This window comes from Brassica napus, chromosome A7, assembly GCF_020379485.1.
Source record: "Brassica napus cultivar Da-Ae chromosome A7, Da-Ae, whole genome shotgun sequence".
In the NCBI taxonomy this organism is placed as follows: domain Eukaryota; kingdom Viridiplantae; phylum Streptophyta; class Magnoliopsida; order Brassicales; family Brassicaceae; genus Brassica; species Brassica napus.
The window spans coordinates 25,937,165-25,953,693 of NC_063440.1; the positions used below are offsets into that span (position 1 = coordinate 25,937,165).

General features: G+C 33.9%; 3 protein-coding genes and 3 non-coding genes across 7 annotated transcripts; 2 read left to right on the forward strand and 4 right to left on the reverse strand.

Annotated features, from left to right (window-relative positions):
- The first annotated feature begins 775 nt into the window (after positions 1 to 775).
- Positions 776 to 2,879, forward strand: LOC106354393 (transcription factor MYB41-like). The gene is made up of 3 exons (XM_048736244.1): positions 776 to 1,134; positions 1,886 to 2,015; positions 2,125 to 2,879. Exons 1-3 carry the CDS (start codon positions 1,002 to 1,004, stop codon positions 2,696 to 2,698), a joined length of 837 nt encoding a protein of 278 aa, XP_048592201.1. The 5' UTR covers positions 776 to 1,001; the 3' UTR covers positions 2,699 to 2,879.
- A 3,601-nt stretch (positions 2,880 to 6,480) lies between these two features.
- Positions 6,481 to 7,644, reverse strand: LOC106404724 (2-hydroxy-palmitic acid dioxygenase mpo1-like). Of its 2 annotated transcripts, none has more exons than XM_013845409.3 (4): positions 7,220 to 7,644; positions 6,972 to 7,034; positions 6,805 to 6,876; positions 6,481 to 6,727 (listed from the first exon to the last, which is right to left on the reverse strand). In XM_013845409.3, the coding sequence occupies exons 1-4, from the start codon at positions 7,580 to 7,582 to the stop codon at positions 6,611 to 6,613; spliced, it is 615 nt and encodes a 204-aa protein (XP_013700863.2). In that variant the 5' UTR covers positions 7,583 to 7,644; the 3' UTR covers positions 6,481 to 6,610. The 2 variants fall into 2 exon arrangements, with proteins under 2 accessions (XP_013700863.2, XP_013700862.2); XM_013845408.3 differs by having other exon boundaries at positions 6,481 to 6,736; positions 7,220 to 7,638.
- A 6,362-nt stretch (positions 7,645 to 14,006) lies between these two features.
- Positions 14,007 to 15,582, forward strand: LOC106354394 (protein ROH1-like). Its single transcript, XM_013794318.3, has one exon. It carries the CDS (start codon positions 14,129 to 14,131, stop codon positions 15,275 to 15,277), a length of 1,149 nt encoding a protein of 382 aa, XP_013649772.2. The 5' UTR covers positions 14,007 to 14,128; the 3' UTR covers positions 15,278 to 15,582.
- Positions 15,583 to 15,852: 270 nt separating this feature from the next.
- LOC125576814 lies at positions 15,853 to 15,955 on the reverse strand. The gene has a single exon (XR_007315238.1). It is a non-coding gene; the product is annotated as a small nucleolar RNA snoR17 (small nucleolar RNA).
- Positions 15,956 to 16,056: 101 nt separating this feature from the next.
- On the reverse strand, positions 16,057 to 16,152 carry LOC125576803. Its single transcript, XR_007315227.1, has one exon. It is a non-coding gene; the product is annotated as a small nucleolar RNA R44/J54/Z268 family (small nucleolar RNA).
- A 135-nt stretch (positions 16,153 to 16,287) lies between these two features.
- LOC125576801 lies at positions 16,288 to 16,363 on the reverse strand. Its single transcript, XR_007315225.1, has one exon. It is a non-coding gene; the product is annotated as a small nucleolar RNA Z267 (small nucleolar RNA).
- Between the last annotated feature and the right edge of the window lie 166 nt (positions 16,364 to 16,529).

A 16,529-nucleotide genomic window follows, 5' to 3' on the forward strand; every position in this document is an offset into this window, starting at 1 on the left:
AAATTACACCGGGTGTAAACTGTATTATCATCCGAAGCAATATTTATATTAGAATGTATAGTGAGTCAAATCATCAAAGGTGCAACCTGTTAAATAGTTGGAGGAGGACGAGTAACAAAAAAAGGCAGTTTTGCTCAAAATAAGTAATCGAATAATTTACAGACTATGTTTCTGAAGTTCTGATAAAAAGAAAAATATATTTCTCTGAAATTCTTTTAAACAAGATTTTTTTATAAGCTCTCTGAAAAAGATAGAAAGAGAGAGTAGAAAGAAGAGAAGAAAGCACTTTTTCATGAAGAAACGTATAAGAAGGATGGTGAAATACTCAAAATCTTAGGTGTCTGATAATATATGGTCTTTTGTTTTTTTCTTTAATTTTAATTATACAAAAAATAATATAAATATTAAATTGATTAGCTACTTTGTGGAGATATCACACTACTAATGGTGCTCTAAGAGCATTTTCAATAGAAAATTATATTCCCAAGTATCTAAAAATACACTTGAGAGTATAACTCTTATTGGAAATGCTCTTGAAACTCATCATTTGGGTGTGATGTGAATGCGCTATATGTATGATTTAACCTCTTGGAAGAATCATGTTTACATATACCGAATAATTGTTCTAATTATAAGAACATATTAACGAAAAACGAAGAGGATATATCAGCATCAAGATATACATTTAAGAGGAATCCCAACGGCTGAAAATAAATTTAAAAACCAAAAGCTAAAAAAAAAGGAAATGACTCGATATATATATACAGAGACATCCCTATTCCTCACTCTGGAAAAGACCATTCTGCTTATATACTAAGTGAGAACGTGAAAGAGCATCACAAAAAATAATTGGAAGTCCTCTTAGTAAAACCATATCTACAAAAATAAATAGTTACAGTAACCAATAATTCGCTTTGTTCTCAAGTTCATCATCATCTGACTACACGTTGATTGGTTTATGGGAAAGGCTCGAATCTACCACCGAGATCTGACTGGTTAAAATGGGGAGGACGACATGGTTCGACGATGACGGGATAAAGAAAGGAGAGTGGACGGCGGAGGAAGACCAGATGCTCGTCGCTTACATCAAAGAACATGGTCTTGGGGACTGGCGTACCCTGCCTAAGAGAGCCGGTAAAAATCTATACTTACACTCTATATTACTATATATATGCATTATGCATACATTGTGTACGGTCAACTTGTGTTTGTGTCTCTTTCAAACTTAGGATCTTTAGATTCCAGTTTCTGTCGGACCGAAAATCTTGTTTTGATTACTATTATTTTTATTTTTTTTGTTTTAGTTTTTCTAAATCATGTACAGCTCTATTATCTTAAGAGATTTACTAACCAAAAACTCATATATACAGATTCTAAAAGTTTTTTCCGATTTTTGGGAGCATATTGTTGGACCATTGTAAATAAACATGTGTGTAAACTGCAAACCATTAGAGTTATTTCTTGTTAATGAGATTTATCCGATTATTATATTGTAGTAAAACCTTCGACCAGCACTTCTATGATATGATGATATCTATAATAGAATATATGAACACATGTATTCTCCTGATTACTTTTTAATTATGACATTATTTTATTCAGTTTTCTAAAGTGTTAAATCTATGGAAATAAAATATTTCTTGTTTAACTTTAGACCCAAAATCAGAAAGTTTATGTGATTGTATTTTCTCCTATTTTTGTCTGATGGAAAGGAAATATATTTTGACTGATCAAAACTTTTGTAACAAAATTGTGTGATGGAGAAAATGTTCACATAAGGTCCAATCCTTTTTTTTTTCTTTGTATCATTTCTGTTTGCCACTATATTAAAGTAATAATTTCACATTATTTTTTAATGTAATTTTTTTTATAAATACACAAAAAGGTCTGCAGAGATGTGGAAAGAGTTGTAGATTAAGGTGGCTGAATTATTTGAAGCCTGGAATTAAAAGAGGCAAGTTCACTCCTCAGGAGGAAGAAGATATCATCAAATTTCATTCTCTTCTTGGAAACAGGTAATTTAATGTGTGATTAAATGCAAACCAACCAAACTACGTTGTTTTTTAGTTTTTTTTAAAACAATAATTGTGAAATTATTGTAATGATTATGCATAATTGCAACAGGTGGGCCGCAATAGCAAAGCAAATGCCAAACCGAACAGACAATGACATTAAAAATCATTGGAACTCATGTCTAAAGAAAAGACTCGTTAGAAGCGGGATCGATCCCATGACCCATAAGCCTACCGTCAACGTTGCCAAAGCCACTTCCTCCTCAACGACGTCGTCTCCAACACCGACCCCTTCTTCGTCCTCTTCTACTTCTTCCTCTTTTTCCTCCACAGGCTCTGCACGTCTACTTAACAAGCTTGCTGCTGGAATCTCGTCGAGAAAACATGAACTCGATAGGATCAAGAACGTCATCATGTCGAAACCAAGACAAGCCGTTGAAGAAGACGAGATGATGATAGGCAGCAAGGAAGATGAGGAAGTGACTGGTTGTTCCATGGAGATCGATGAGAATCTGATCAGTATGACTTCGTTTGATGAGTTTTTAACGTGTGACTTCACTCCTACGTATACAACTGGCTTCGTGGATGCTTTTGGTGGCTACTCATTAGTCGAGCCATACGATCTATACCAATCTGATTTCTATCATGAGACTAGTGATGATCAACTTGACTTGTTCCTCCTTTGAAATTCACTCTCTTGGACACGTTTTATCTTGATGTATTTCTTTTTTTTGTTCTGTATCCGTTAGTTCAGAGTGACGGAAGAGAGAGGTTTCTGAAAAAGGCAAGTACTCATCAGTCCTATGAGTAACATGTATGGTCAATGTTTCTGAGTTTTGACTGTTAACTTCTCTTTTTTAAAGTCGATTACCTCTCTCTCTTAGGCATGCTTATCATGAGCCCTACATCTACATGCACATTTGGAGTTTCATGCATGCCATTCCAATGAAACTAGCCCATCGAATTCAATATTGCTTTAGGTTTGCTAGACATAGAGGTGTGTAGTTGAAACTTTAATTCGATGCATTAAGGATTCCAACATCATATAGCGTGATTTTTGAACTAATTTTATATATTGAATTCAATGTTTTTATAACCGGACAATAAACTAAAGTCGTATGGGTCATGGGTCTATCCGGTTCAGCCCTCGTCCATATAAATACACAACTACCAATATATGGTAAATGTCAATGTTTATAGAACCGAACTGGAAAAGCTTTTGAATCAATTCCTCACGGTACAGTCTGATTTTCAAAATATTGATTAAATTAAATTCGGTAGATTGAACATTTTTCCTAAAATACGTTATTGATATATTATGATCTACATAGAAACGTATATTCAGTGTTCCTTTGCTAGAGAATCATTAGACATCATCATTCACAAAACTTTTAAAATAAATTTATCATGATATAAGACTCTACTATAACTTAAAAATAAATGAAATTTTTAGAAAAGAAAACTCATAAAAAATTATTACAACATAAATAAAAGGCTAAATTTCGTTTAAAAGCTTGTAATAACTTGTCTCCACTCTAATTGAAAGTATCCTCATATTAGATATAGTAGAATCTCTATTATTTTCTGGTGGTTGGCCTGCTATAGTATCCTGGTTAATAATGGAAATTTGAATACTATCTTAGGTCACAAAAGTAAATGATAATTGTTTGATTGAGATTGACGACTGTAAAGACGAAATAATTGTTGTTAGAAGAGGACATGTGCTTTGATTATTGATCACACAAGTTTTCTGTTTTTTTGCTTTAATAATCAATTATCTGAAGGGCAATTTTTTGTTAGTACTTGAAAAATGAAAACAGTTACCAGTTATATAACATGCCAATTATGGACAATCTTTCTAACGAGTGTAGTGATTTTATCATCGTGGGACTGTCTTCCGCGTCGCTGGTCCATAGCCCTATTTTCCACTATGTCGTTATTATAATTTTTCCAGGTTTTATTTTTCTCTGTGGAATTATATGTTACTAGTAATTTAGTAAATAGTTCTAGCAATTGAATTCTGTCTGCATCCTCGACAAGAGAGAGAGAAAGAAGAGTAGTAAGTGCGTGGACTTTAATTCATAGTGTACTATATTACCTTTTAAACATGGACATGTATCGCATGAAACCCAACGTTAATTTGTTACTTGTTAGTAAAAATTAAAAAATACTAGGCAGATGTAAAAAGAAGAAAACAATTTTAAGATCCTCTAATTCCTCATTGTTGCCGTCGAAAACAAAGAGTGTGATTGTATTTTTTTCGAATGCGTAGAGGTTCTTGGTTGTTGCACAAAAAAAAGAGGTTCTTGGTTCAAAAACTCATATATTCGCTAGATCATTTAAATCACTTTTATATAGAAGAGTAGATCTCTCCCAGCAGAATTTGTATTCATGACCATTTAAATCTCTACTTGAATGTACATTATTAATAGTGATAAAAAATCAATTGAAAAAACTAATGCTCGATTTAGTTTAATTTTTAAAATAAAGGTAGATTCAATTATTTTTGACTTTTTATATTTTAAACTTTTTGTTCTTTCATACTTCTTCCGTTTTTTTAATATAAGTCGTTCTAAAGAAATTTTTATGTTCCAAATTATATGACGTTTTTGGTTTTCTATGTAAAATTTATTAACACTTAATGTTATATAACTAATGATAATATATTGTCTATTTTATTATTGGTTGATTTTTGGTAAATAATTAATGATTTTTTGTTTAAAAATATAAAAAAAATAAATATTTTTTTTAATCTATGTGCACAATTCTAAAACGACTTATATTAAAAAAAAAACGGAGGGAGTAGTTTTGAAGAAAAATATTATCATGGCTTTAATTTCTTTATATTTTATTTTACTCTTTTAATTATTTTATTTAATTTATACTCAATTATCTGGTATTTATCAATCACATAAAATAAAAATTCAATTAATAAACATTTTGTTGAACAACAATTAATTTGAAATGATTTCTTTAGTTTCTATAGAAAATTATCATTATTTTGGATAAGATGAAATTATTATTTAATCAATTTTAAAGTAAACAATTTGAAACAAAATTTTGAGGCATATTAAGATTTGGTCTCCAAGTTGATATTTTGGCGACCAATCCTTTCCAATTCACACTTTTGCCGAAAGATTTCTTTTTAGAATTCCTTACATAAAGATTTGGAAAATATTGGATCCCCACCAACAGAAGAAAATTGTTGATAAAACTTTTAAAAATTTTAAATTAGACTGAAAAAACTTTTTGAAAGTTAAATGATATCTGATTTGAAATTCTTGAATTTTTTGTTCTAACCTGATGTGATTATTATTATTATATAATTTTTCTCTTTTTGTTTTTATTTTATAGAATTATTAGAATAAATATTTGAATATTCATTTCAGATATAATTTTTTAGAATTATTCTAATTTTTATATTGTCATCATTTTATTTATTATTTTTATTTTAAAATTTATTTATGATTATTATTAAAGGCATTATAGATAGATTAGTTTTACCTTAAAGTTAAAATGAATATATCATAATATTTTGTATTTTATTTGTATTTATTTTCACTTTACTAAAACGTTAAATTATTATTATATTAATTTATATTTTTAATTAGTAATAAAACTAGATGAGTTGTAACAAAGTAAAAATTCTGTTCATTTTTAAATTTATAAAATTTTACTTTCGACTAATATTTTAAATAAAATAAATAAATAAATATATAATTAATTTAAAATAACATATATAAATTAATAAACAGAAAAATAAAACTACCAAAGTCTACTAAACAAAAATATAAAAACTAAATGTGATAAATATAATTAATCAATTATAAAAATCAATGTATTAAATTACCAAAAACTAAAATTTTAAAATTAAAATATTATTTTGATAAATAGAATTTGGTGTGATGGTTAAAGATGAAAAATAAAATTTAACACATTAACACCAAAATATGGTGTCTTTGCAGTAAGTTTACCTCATGTAGATGATGTGACATGTGATGCAAAGAAGAAAAAGTGTGTCAATTTTTCTTATGATTGAAGCTCTGTTTTATGTGTAGACAGACATGAGAATACTAATCATTTCGTCTTTGCTTCCTCTTCCTACTGTGGGGTGTCCTTCTGTTAAAAATGACAGTTATTCACACATCCATAATAATTTGTAAATTTTGGTCCCTTAATACTTTTGTTATTTTTAAGCCCAATAATAATGTTTTTCATAGTATTCTTTTCGATTTTACTTTGTATCTTTCTTTTTTGTTGCTGAAAAGAGGGCAGATGAATCACAAATAAGATCAAAACTATACGTCTTTTCGTACTATTCGGACAGTCACGGTTCTTGTGTTATGATTTTATTCCAATTTTTATTTCGATTTTTATTTCTTCTTAAATGTCTCGTGAGCGTGACACATTTGATCAACGTGGAAGATTCGCTTATCTATACAACACACACAGTAGCCATGTCCAGAAATCATCAAATGAGCTCATTCTTACGCTATTGTTTAGTGGGCTTGGGCCTTACATGAGTTTACACATCATTTGCTTTCTTTAATAACCATTTTTGAATCATACTCACTCTAGTACTGTATACCTGTTAGAGCTTACATAAGCTTCTTCTTCTTCTTCAGTTTCTCTTCTCTCCATTCCTTGATATCATTCTCTATCTTGCAGTCAACGCGTGATTTGAATCCAGGGTATGGCTCGTATCCAAAACCAGACTGCAGCACCTGCATTTCTCTCATTCAATACCATTGTCTAACTTTAAAGGGAAGAAAGGTGAAGAGAAACATTCAACCTCGAGCAACACGAAGTAAGGACCCATCAGAAAAGCTTGGACCAGATTGTCTAGAAGCGCAGGAGCTCGTTTCTGTCGAATAGATTACGACATTTTTAGTTAAAGTTCTGAAGAGGAGAGAACCAACAAGTAAATGATTTTCTAAGAACAAATGTAAATGTGTACACCTCAAACAAGCCGTGACCTAGGAACTGACCGGTCCAGCATAGGAGCTGAGAAGCTACTCCAACCTGAGAAAGCCAGTCACATATTAAAATATACAAAGTGGAACTTCAACTAGGACCATAATACATTGCCCTCTTGCAGTCAAGTTATAGATGTGTCAAAAAAAACCTCAGCTTTATTTTCTCATGTGGTAGCTATGAGCAAAGGTGAATTCTTTTTTCATACAAATAATTGGATGAAGAGCACTTACCTTCAAGGTCAAGGAATGTCCTAAACGAGCTGCGAGAAAGCTAGAGCCGATCCAGCAAGAGAAACATAACAGAGCAGCTAAAACTCCAGACTTGTTATCCAAACATATGTAGAAGACAGCATAGATCGCAGTGAGGATAAAACCAATGTCCAGGCGCAGAACACCGTCAAAAGTCAACGCTTCGATGAACACTAGATAAGAGCGATCTAGAATCGGTTGCGTGGAATACAGGAAAAGGAGAGTCGCGAAGACGTTAGGCCATACGAATAGTGTGTGGATGATTATGTTTACGCGGTTGCTGTGATAAGCTCCGTAGAAGGCGAAATGCTTCTCCAGATCGAGTAATCCGATACGGTTGCTCATCACTTCTTTTTTTTAAGGTTCCGACTACTTTTTTTACTGTCGGAGTGGAAAAGCAGGGCGGCGAGAAGAAAAGAGAAGACTTTTTTGTGAAAAGTGTGCTAACATGCGCTTATACCGTTGCTAACATGCGCTTATACCGTTGCTAACATGCGCTCTTTACGGGTTAATGATGTCCTTTATTGTGGTTGCGTTTCGTCGTTGACCAAGTATAGGAATGCGATTGCGTTCGTGAACGTCAAGTTATTGATTTTAGTAATTTAAGGCTTCGAATGTTTACAATCGCTCCGCCCCACACCGCACCGCAGTTAACAGTAGGGATGTCAATTGGGCACATTGTCCATGGGCGGCCCATGTCCAAATCGATATGAACTAATATGGTCACGCCCAAATATACCCGAAATATTTTCTGTCCAAATAGATTATGCCCAGATGCGCCCAGAGTCCAATGGACAAAACCAAATGGACATGGGCCGCCCAAATACGTTCATATTTTAAAAAAGTAATATTTGAAATCACAAATATTTGGGAAAAAAAAAATCACAAATCACAAATCTCTCGAGTCTCGACTCTTCTCTCCGTCTCATCTCTCCATCTCTCGAGCAGTGTCTCTCCGTCTCGTCTCTCCATCTCTCGATTAGTGTCTCTCCGCCTCGTCTCTTCATCTCTCGAGCTGTGTCTCTCCATCTCGACTCTCCTCTCTGTCTCTCACTTTGTCTTCGATTCGCTTCAGGTCGCTTCATCTCGACTCTCCTCTCTTTGCGATTTGATTGCTTTTAGGTTGATGGGTTTGCATGGTTTTGGCTTTTGTAAAATATGAATTTTAAGTTTAAGTTTAAGACTTTAAGTATCTTTTGTGAAACATGAAATTTAAGTTTAAGTATGTTTTGTAAAACATGAAATTTAAGTAAGGTTAAGATGTTATATATATATGACATTTCTAATATGTACATCTTTTAAGTTTGAAAATTAGACATTTTACATTAAATGGACATCTGGATTCCATGGACAGTCCACCTGGTCATGGTCTTATTTGGACATGGTCCTATTTGGACATGGTTCTATTTGGGCTCGACCAAAAACGCCCAGAAAAAAATAAGTCCATCTGGACACGCCCAAATCCACCCAGTCCGTCCAATTGACATCCCTAGTTAACAGTAACAAAAATTTCTATACATACCATATATCTATACGTTTTTATTACTGTTAAAATCGCATCACAGTTGAACCGCTTGTCCCGCACCGTTCAAACCGCAGTCACCATTTAGAGCCTAAGTAGTGGAGTTGATGTGCCCTGGATCGTAGACCCGGGCCAGGATGGTGCACAACTCGACCCAACCAAGGTTTCCCCATCGGATGAAGCAACCATGGTCGAGCCAGAAGCTAACTTTGGACGAGCTGGACGAAATGACACTTATTTGGGCGAGCTGGTCGAGCTGAATCAAAGTGACACTTACATATCTGAGCTGGATGAGCTGAGTGAGCTAAGTGACACTAGCTTGGAGCTGAATGAGCTAAGTGACACTGAAGAAGGAGCTTGTTTAGTTTTTGGGCGAAATGAGCCTTTTTCAGCCCAAGGAAAAATTCATAACAAATTCAATTTGGGTCGGTCTTACACCAAATTCGACCAGGCCTTTGCTGATGGTCTTATGCCCATTTGCATCAAGAAATATCAACAAAAGGAGTCAAATTCGTGGACATATCAAGGGGCATTCAACAACACACTTATTTCTAGTCAAAAGTCTTAGTCTTTGTTTATGTTTTCTAAGTTTCTAGTTTTCCACAAAAACTCTTAATCTTTCTTTGACCACAAGTAATATAAATATGTAAGCTCTTCTATGAATAAAATCAGTCTATGTTTTTGAGTTTATTTCGTTTATTCTCTGAGTGAGAGAGAGAGTTCTTTAGCTAGTTCATCGGTTTGAACCGGCTTGTTGATTTGGTGGTCAGCCAATCATCTTTGTGTGTTGTTTGGTGGTTAGCCAACACATTCATTATTTCTTTGGTGGTTAGCCTTAGATCGTGGGTATATCAAGAGCCATTCCGCATCTCTTGACGATCCTTTCAATCCATACCAGTTCCAGAAGTGTCGTTTGCCTTCTCGGATCATATCCAACACCCAGCTAAAGTGATCCTTCCCGATTTTGGTTCTATCAGGAGTGATATGAGGTTATAGAATCATGCACTCATAATGGTAACCAGTGCCGGCCCGATGAATATGAAGGCTGGAATCCCAACAGAAACTAAAGGCCACTAAATATGTCTGAAAAAAGTATATTAAAATTTGGAGGGTGTAAGGTTCGAAATCGTTACCTCTAAGAAACAAATAAACGCCTTAACCATTATGCTATACACAAATATTATACAAAAAAAGGCCGATAATTATATATTCTACCGTCGGCCGGAAGCCCAAGCTTCCATCGCTTGGTGTCATGGCCGCTACTGATGGTAACCAACCGCCCTACCCCACACCGTGATTAATAATAACAAAAATTTCTATATATACATATATTTCTATATATTTTTGTTACTATTTGAACTACACCGCATTTATCCTGCAGGCCATTTGAAATTTCAGAAGTTAGATAAAATGTAAAAATTTACTCAAATGGAGTATGTTATTTCTAGTTTACTCAAAAAAGGAGTATATTATTTCTAATCATTTACAAAATTACAGAGTATAATTATAACGGAAATTTTTTAATACAAGCTAAACAATGTAGAAAAACGCAATTATCTAAGATAAATTGAATAGCTATGAAAAAAAATCTGACAGAAACTAACTCCAATGGACATCAAAGAGCATCTGGACACATAGGTGGACACAGTGGGGACTAATTTCAATGAAACCACCAGATACGAGTCGGTGGGAGTTGACATGCCCAAACTTGCCTCCAATAGGTGGCTGTTATAACCCAAGGACCAAGGCCCTAGATCTACACTTATCAGGCTGTTTTAACATTTAACCGCAGTTTAGTGAATCATAAACAAAACTAGAACCAACGTAGACGACGAAAGTAGGTAGAAGTGCCATCGCCACATCCCATCAACTTAATAGTCTTTTTCATTACGAGACCTATAATATAATAACAGATGCGCAAAATGATATGGAGTTTGTGATGTGTGAACCCATTGATGGGTCATGCAGCTATCTACTTCAAGATAGCGTGACCGTTGCCTTCCAAAATTATGGAACACATCCTTCAATCTCGGTCTCTTATTAGTGTTTTATATTTCAACAAATCTTTCAGGCGACGACCAAATCTTTAATTTTTTTTCTTATACTCGTGTATTCTGGTACAATTGAGTTTGATATTTATAAGTTTTTTTTTAAATATATTTATAAGTTTGGTTTGGATGGACATGCAATAATGTTTAATGGTTTATAGTTGATTTGTTTTATTCAAAATTTTGTGGCTATAAATAGACATTGACATATATGTCCGGGTACGTTCTAGAATATATGATTTCTGCTAAGTGTTTTGACATATTTTGGTCCGGACCATGTCAGTTTGAAGAATTAAAATGTTGTAATGAAATCTGAATTGAAAATACTGTAACTTATTTGACCAGCGCGAACTACGCAGAATGCACGAACTCTATCGGTCCTTGACAACTTATTACATATTTCAAGAATTAGTCAAAACTTAAAAGAGGAGTTTGTCTGTCATTTCCTATAGTTAATCAGTTTTCCTTCGTTTAATGTCTCTTGGAACTTGAATTCCACACGTGCTATACTTTCAAACTAGGTTAAGATCCGCGCCTTGCGCGGAATAAATATTATATATATAAATTATTTTATATATTATATGTTTATAACATATTATGAAATAATAAATATATATCGAATAAAAAAGTCATTATCTACTACTTATATAATTAAATTGGTGCAAACATATAAATAAATTTTATAAATCGAATTTTTTTTTTCTATTTGATATGATATATAATTAAATTTAAATGATAGTACCATATATGGTATATTTTAATATTAATATTAATTAGATGATGTTTTTTGTTCATATTTTTTTTTATCATTTGTATCTTTATAGAAAAAAGTCTAAATTAGTTATAACCCTTGTTCGAAACTACGCTAGGCGTAACGCGTTCGGTCGGGTGACGCCTAGCGCCGAATCAATAAATCGGAGAATATACGGGGATTAATCGGGGATTTATTTTAGGGCATTTTTATATTATTTTGAATATATTTAATATATTGCTACAGATTACAAGAGATTCATGGTGGTGTGGTGGTTTAGTGTTGTTTATTAACAACTCCCAACTCGGGTTCGAGGCAAATTCAGTGCGAATTAAATGTATTTTCGAGTTTTCATTTAAAGAGGGGTAATTTCGTCATTTAACAGTTATCTTCTTCCTATAGGGTTTATTTCTCTGCAATTTTAATCACGACGGCTGCTGATTTTTTTTCTCGATTTTCCATCTTCTCCTTGTTTTTTCTTGCTGTTTTAGCACCTATGTCATAGATCTTACGTAGAACATTTGGTTTCTGGGTTAAAAAGAACAAAAACTTGAGATTTATCCTACCATCCGATTTTTTCACCCGATTAGATTGAAATCGCCACGGTCCACAGCCGTTTAACGTTTATCCGCCGCGTTCTCGGACCAAGCCGCCGCGTTTTAGAACAAGGGTTATAACAAACTTTTCACTGTGGAATTAATGGTTTAAGTAATTTATAATATTTAAAAGAATTAAGTTGTCAATATTTTTTCAATTTTTTTATCAAAAAAATGTTGAAAGTAAATTTCAAAATTAAGATATTTATGTATTTTTTATATGATATATAGTTTAATTTAAAATGATACATATATTTATATATCTTTTATTTTTGATATTTATTAAATGAGACTTTCAACTTATATTATTTTTTAATAATTTGTATCATGTCATAAAAAATGTTGAAAGTAAATTTCAAAATTAAGATATTTATGTATTTTTTATATGGTATATAGTTTAATTTAAAATGATACATATACTTATATATCTTTTATTTTTGATACTTATTAAATGAGACTTTCAACTTATATTATTTTTTAATTATTTGTATCATGTCATAACAAAAGTTTTAAATCATAGATCACAAAATTAGAATGTGAAACTTTTAACAGTTTTAGTTATTTATACTCGTTTTTTAAAATTCAAAATATTATATATATATATTTTTTTTTTAATTTTTATTGTATGGTTACTATGATTGTTTAATTTATTTTAATAGGTTAAAATTAAACAAATATAATTATAATACACACTTATTTTTATCAAATCTTTATTATTCAAAATCATTAATTGTCATATATATTTTAGCCACATTAGGCAATTACGTAATCTTATTTAAGGAAATAATGAAGCACATTAATAACGTATTTATTGTGGTTTAATAAAAAGCTTATTATATATTTAGATGGACCAACTTATTTCTCTAAGGATTTTAAGAATCATTCTAGTGATGACACGTGGCTACAAAAAAATGTTGCAATGCTTCTCAAATAATATATAGGGGATTTTTAGTAGTATCGCATAATTCACTATTTTTTCTATTATCTCCAGATATTGAGGATTTTACAGAATAGACAGAAGAATATTTGGTATCACACATTTTGCGTATTTTACAGATTATTTAAAGAGTATAACTAATGTAGTGTACATCTCACGTCTTGTATTTTAATTAAATGCAAAAAGCCATCTCTCAAAACTTAAAGATTGGGTCAAACATGGTTTTCAACTTTTGATTATATTCTTTATTATGAACATCACATTCAATTTTTTTAAGACACTACGATCATATTCAATTATTCATGTGATCGTTTGTATAATAGAAACAATATAAAGAGTATTCTTTTCAAAACACAACTTCAAAGATCAAACAAAGATTTTCTTAACCAGTTCTTGATTAATTTTGATAAGTTATTTAGCAAGTAAAGCAACAAAAAAAAAAGAACCGAAAAATAAAATTAACACGAAAGCAAATCGAACTAGTTGCAAGAATCGAATCAAACGGGACCAAGTCGTTTCTCTCTCTCCGAGACGCGCCAACTAAGCATGAGCTGTTATTTGACGTCGTCTCCGTCACACTTCCCCAACTCACATTCCGCCACGTGTCATCTCTTATTACATCCTTCACGTGCTGTCATGTCCTAAAGCCATATGTCTGCGCAGGTACTAAATCCAACGGCTGAGATTAGTTTATAACCCCATGAAATTTAATTTAATAATCCCCTAGTTGACGTGTTAGCTACGTGTTTAAGACGAGATAAAAAAATTATAAAAATAGACAAAAAGATATCTTTCGTTGGAACGTGAAATAAATAGCATTAATTAAAAATAAAAACTAATACTCCTAAAATAAAAGAATATTACCAAATATAACCCAGAAAATAATACTCAAATAATCAATATAAAATCCCTTCTCTTTCTCATTAGGGTTCTTTATTTCCCCTCCATCATCATCATCACTCTCTCTTCGCTCCAAACCCATAAAAAAAAGATTCGATTTTTATGAGAATTTTCCGATAATCAATTCCATCTCGAGGATGCCAGCAACGGAGTACCAAAGATCATTCGGGAGGACGCTACTCAACCTACGCCGCGACTCGGTCCACTCGGTCGCAGAATCCTCCACCACCGAGTCGACTCAGATGGAGGCCGAGCTTGAATCGTTCCAGAGAAGAGTCGCCGAGAGGTTCGCCGACCTCAACGCCTCAACCTCCGAGGATCTCCTCTCCCTCGAATGGGTCGGGAAGCTCCTCGACTCGTTCCTGTTATGCCAAGAGGAGTTTCGCGTCGTCATCGTCTCCAACCACCGCGAGCTCGTAGCCAAGCCTCCGATGGATCGGATGGTATCGGAGTATTTCGACAGGAGCGTCAAGGCCCTCGACGTCTGCAACGCGATCCGCGACGGCGTGGAGCGGATCCGCCAGTGGCAGAAGCTGATCGAGATCGTCGTCTGCGCTTTCGACAGGACGAGACCTCTCGGCGAAGGGCAGTTCCGCCGCGCGAAGAAGACGCTGATTGAGTTAGCGATCGGGATGCTGGACGACAAGGAAGCTTCTTCCTCGAGCTCCGTGACTCAGCATCGTAACCGTTCGTTTGGTCGGAACAAGGAGAAAACGATCGGACATTTCAGGTCGCTGTCGTGGTCGGTGTCGAGGTCGTGGTCGGCTTCGAAGCAGTTGCAAGCGTTGGGGAACGGTTTGGCTCCTCCACGAGCGGGGGATGTTACCGCGACGAGCGGTTTGGCGGTTCCTGTCTACACGATGACTTCGGTGTTGTTGTTTGTGATGTGGGCCCTTGTGGCGGCGATCCCTTGTCAGGACAGAGGGCTTCAGGTGCATTTCAATGTGCCTAGGAGTTTTCAGTGGGGAGGGTCGTTGATGTCGTTGCACGATAGGATCATTGAGGAGTCGAAGAAGAGGGAGAGGAGGAACAGCTGTGGGTTGTTGAAGGAGATTAATCAGATTGAGAGGAGTTCGAGATTGATGGGGGAGTTGGTTGATTCTGTTCAGTTTCCTTTGTCGGAGGAGAAGGAGGTTGGAGTGAGGGAGAGGGTTGAGGAGTTGGGGAAGGTTCATGAAGCTTTGAAGAATGGTTTGGATCCGTTTGAGAGGAAAGTGAGGGAAGTGTTTCATAGGATCGTGAGAAGCAGAACAGAGGGTCTTGAGTCTGTTGGGGCAGCACCATAGATGATGATCAAAGATCTATTTGATCCGTAAAAATGTGAACTTTGTTTATCAAATGTTGGTTACGTTTGTATCAGTGCCAAGAAAGCTTGGGTTATATAGAAGATTGATAAAGAATTGGCAAAGCTTGGGTCGTAGAAGATTGATAGAGAAACTCTTTTTTCGATCTTGGTCGTCAGTATTGTATATCTCAACGCCATGAATGGCACCAATGATTGTTCTTGTTAATTTCATTTTGAAGATTTGGTTTCAATTTATGTAACTTTTTGAGTATATGATTATAACAAGAGAAATTTGTTCTTAGACTATTGAAAAACACAGAATTATACATTTTCATTATGTTCAAATAATGTTACAACTTGTTAATTCGAATCATAGAAAGATCTTGGGAGCTTGAAATGCACATTCTCGTCTCCACTTCAAGCACAACCTTGAAAACTCTTGACAGCATCAAGTGAAAGGATAAGCATGTGAGCAACCTGCATCCCCAAAAACAAAATCTAAACAAGGAGGGCCTTAATATACATTGGCTTAACTTTTGGAGCTAAAAGTTAATGTTAGGCCAGAACAAAACAACACTTCATATCACCGTTCTTAGATGCAATCACCAGGGTCAGATACAAAACGAAAATTAAATGCGCCTCAGAGGTAGTGACAATTGTGATTATATTCATCACTATAAAAATCTGATGAAAACACATCAATAGATATACATCACCGGCACAATTAACAAAAACATCAATTAAAACAAAGCTTCAAAAACAAGGTTTTAGTTTTGGGTAAGTGCATCAGAGAGATTCCCATTTAGACAATAATCATCATTCTACTTCTCCCTAAGGAGAATCTGATGTCCCTGTCTTTTTATCGTCACTTGCACAAGACCACCACAAATTACTAAAGCACCAACCAAATTATGCAACTACAATTTATGCAAACAAGGAGACTAGTCTTTTATGCAACTTTAAGCTAACACAGAGAATAACAATTTACTGTGAAAGAAGTAAGAGGATTGAAAAATGCCTCAGATTTGTTTCTTTTTTCCTAGAGACTTAGCTCTCAAAGTATATTTAACACCATCACCGGCATTCAAAACACCAAAGACACAAATAAAACCTATACAAAAAGGCTCACGGAAGACAAAAGATCAAATCTTTACAATTGCCTAGAACCTATAAGAAGACTATAAAGAGATACTACAAGACTAGAGCTATACGAGAAGAGACTATGTTCTGTCTCTGACGAATCGTGTTGGCAT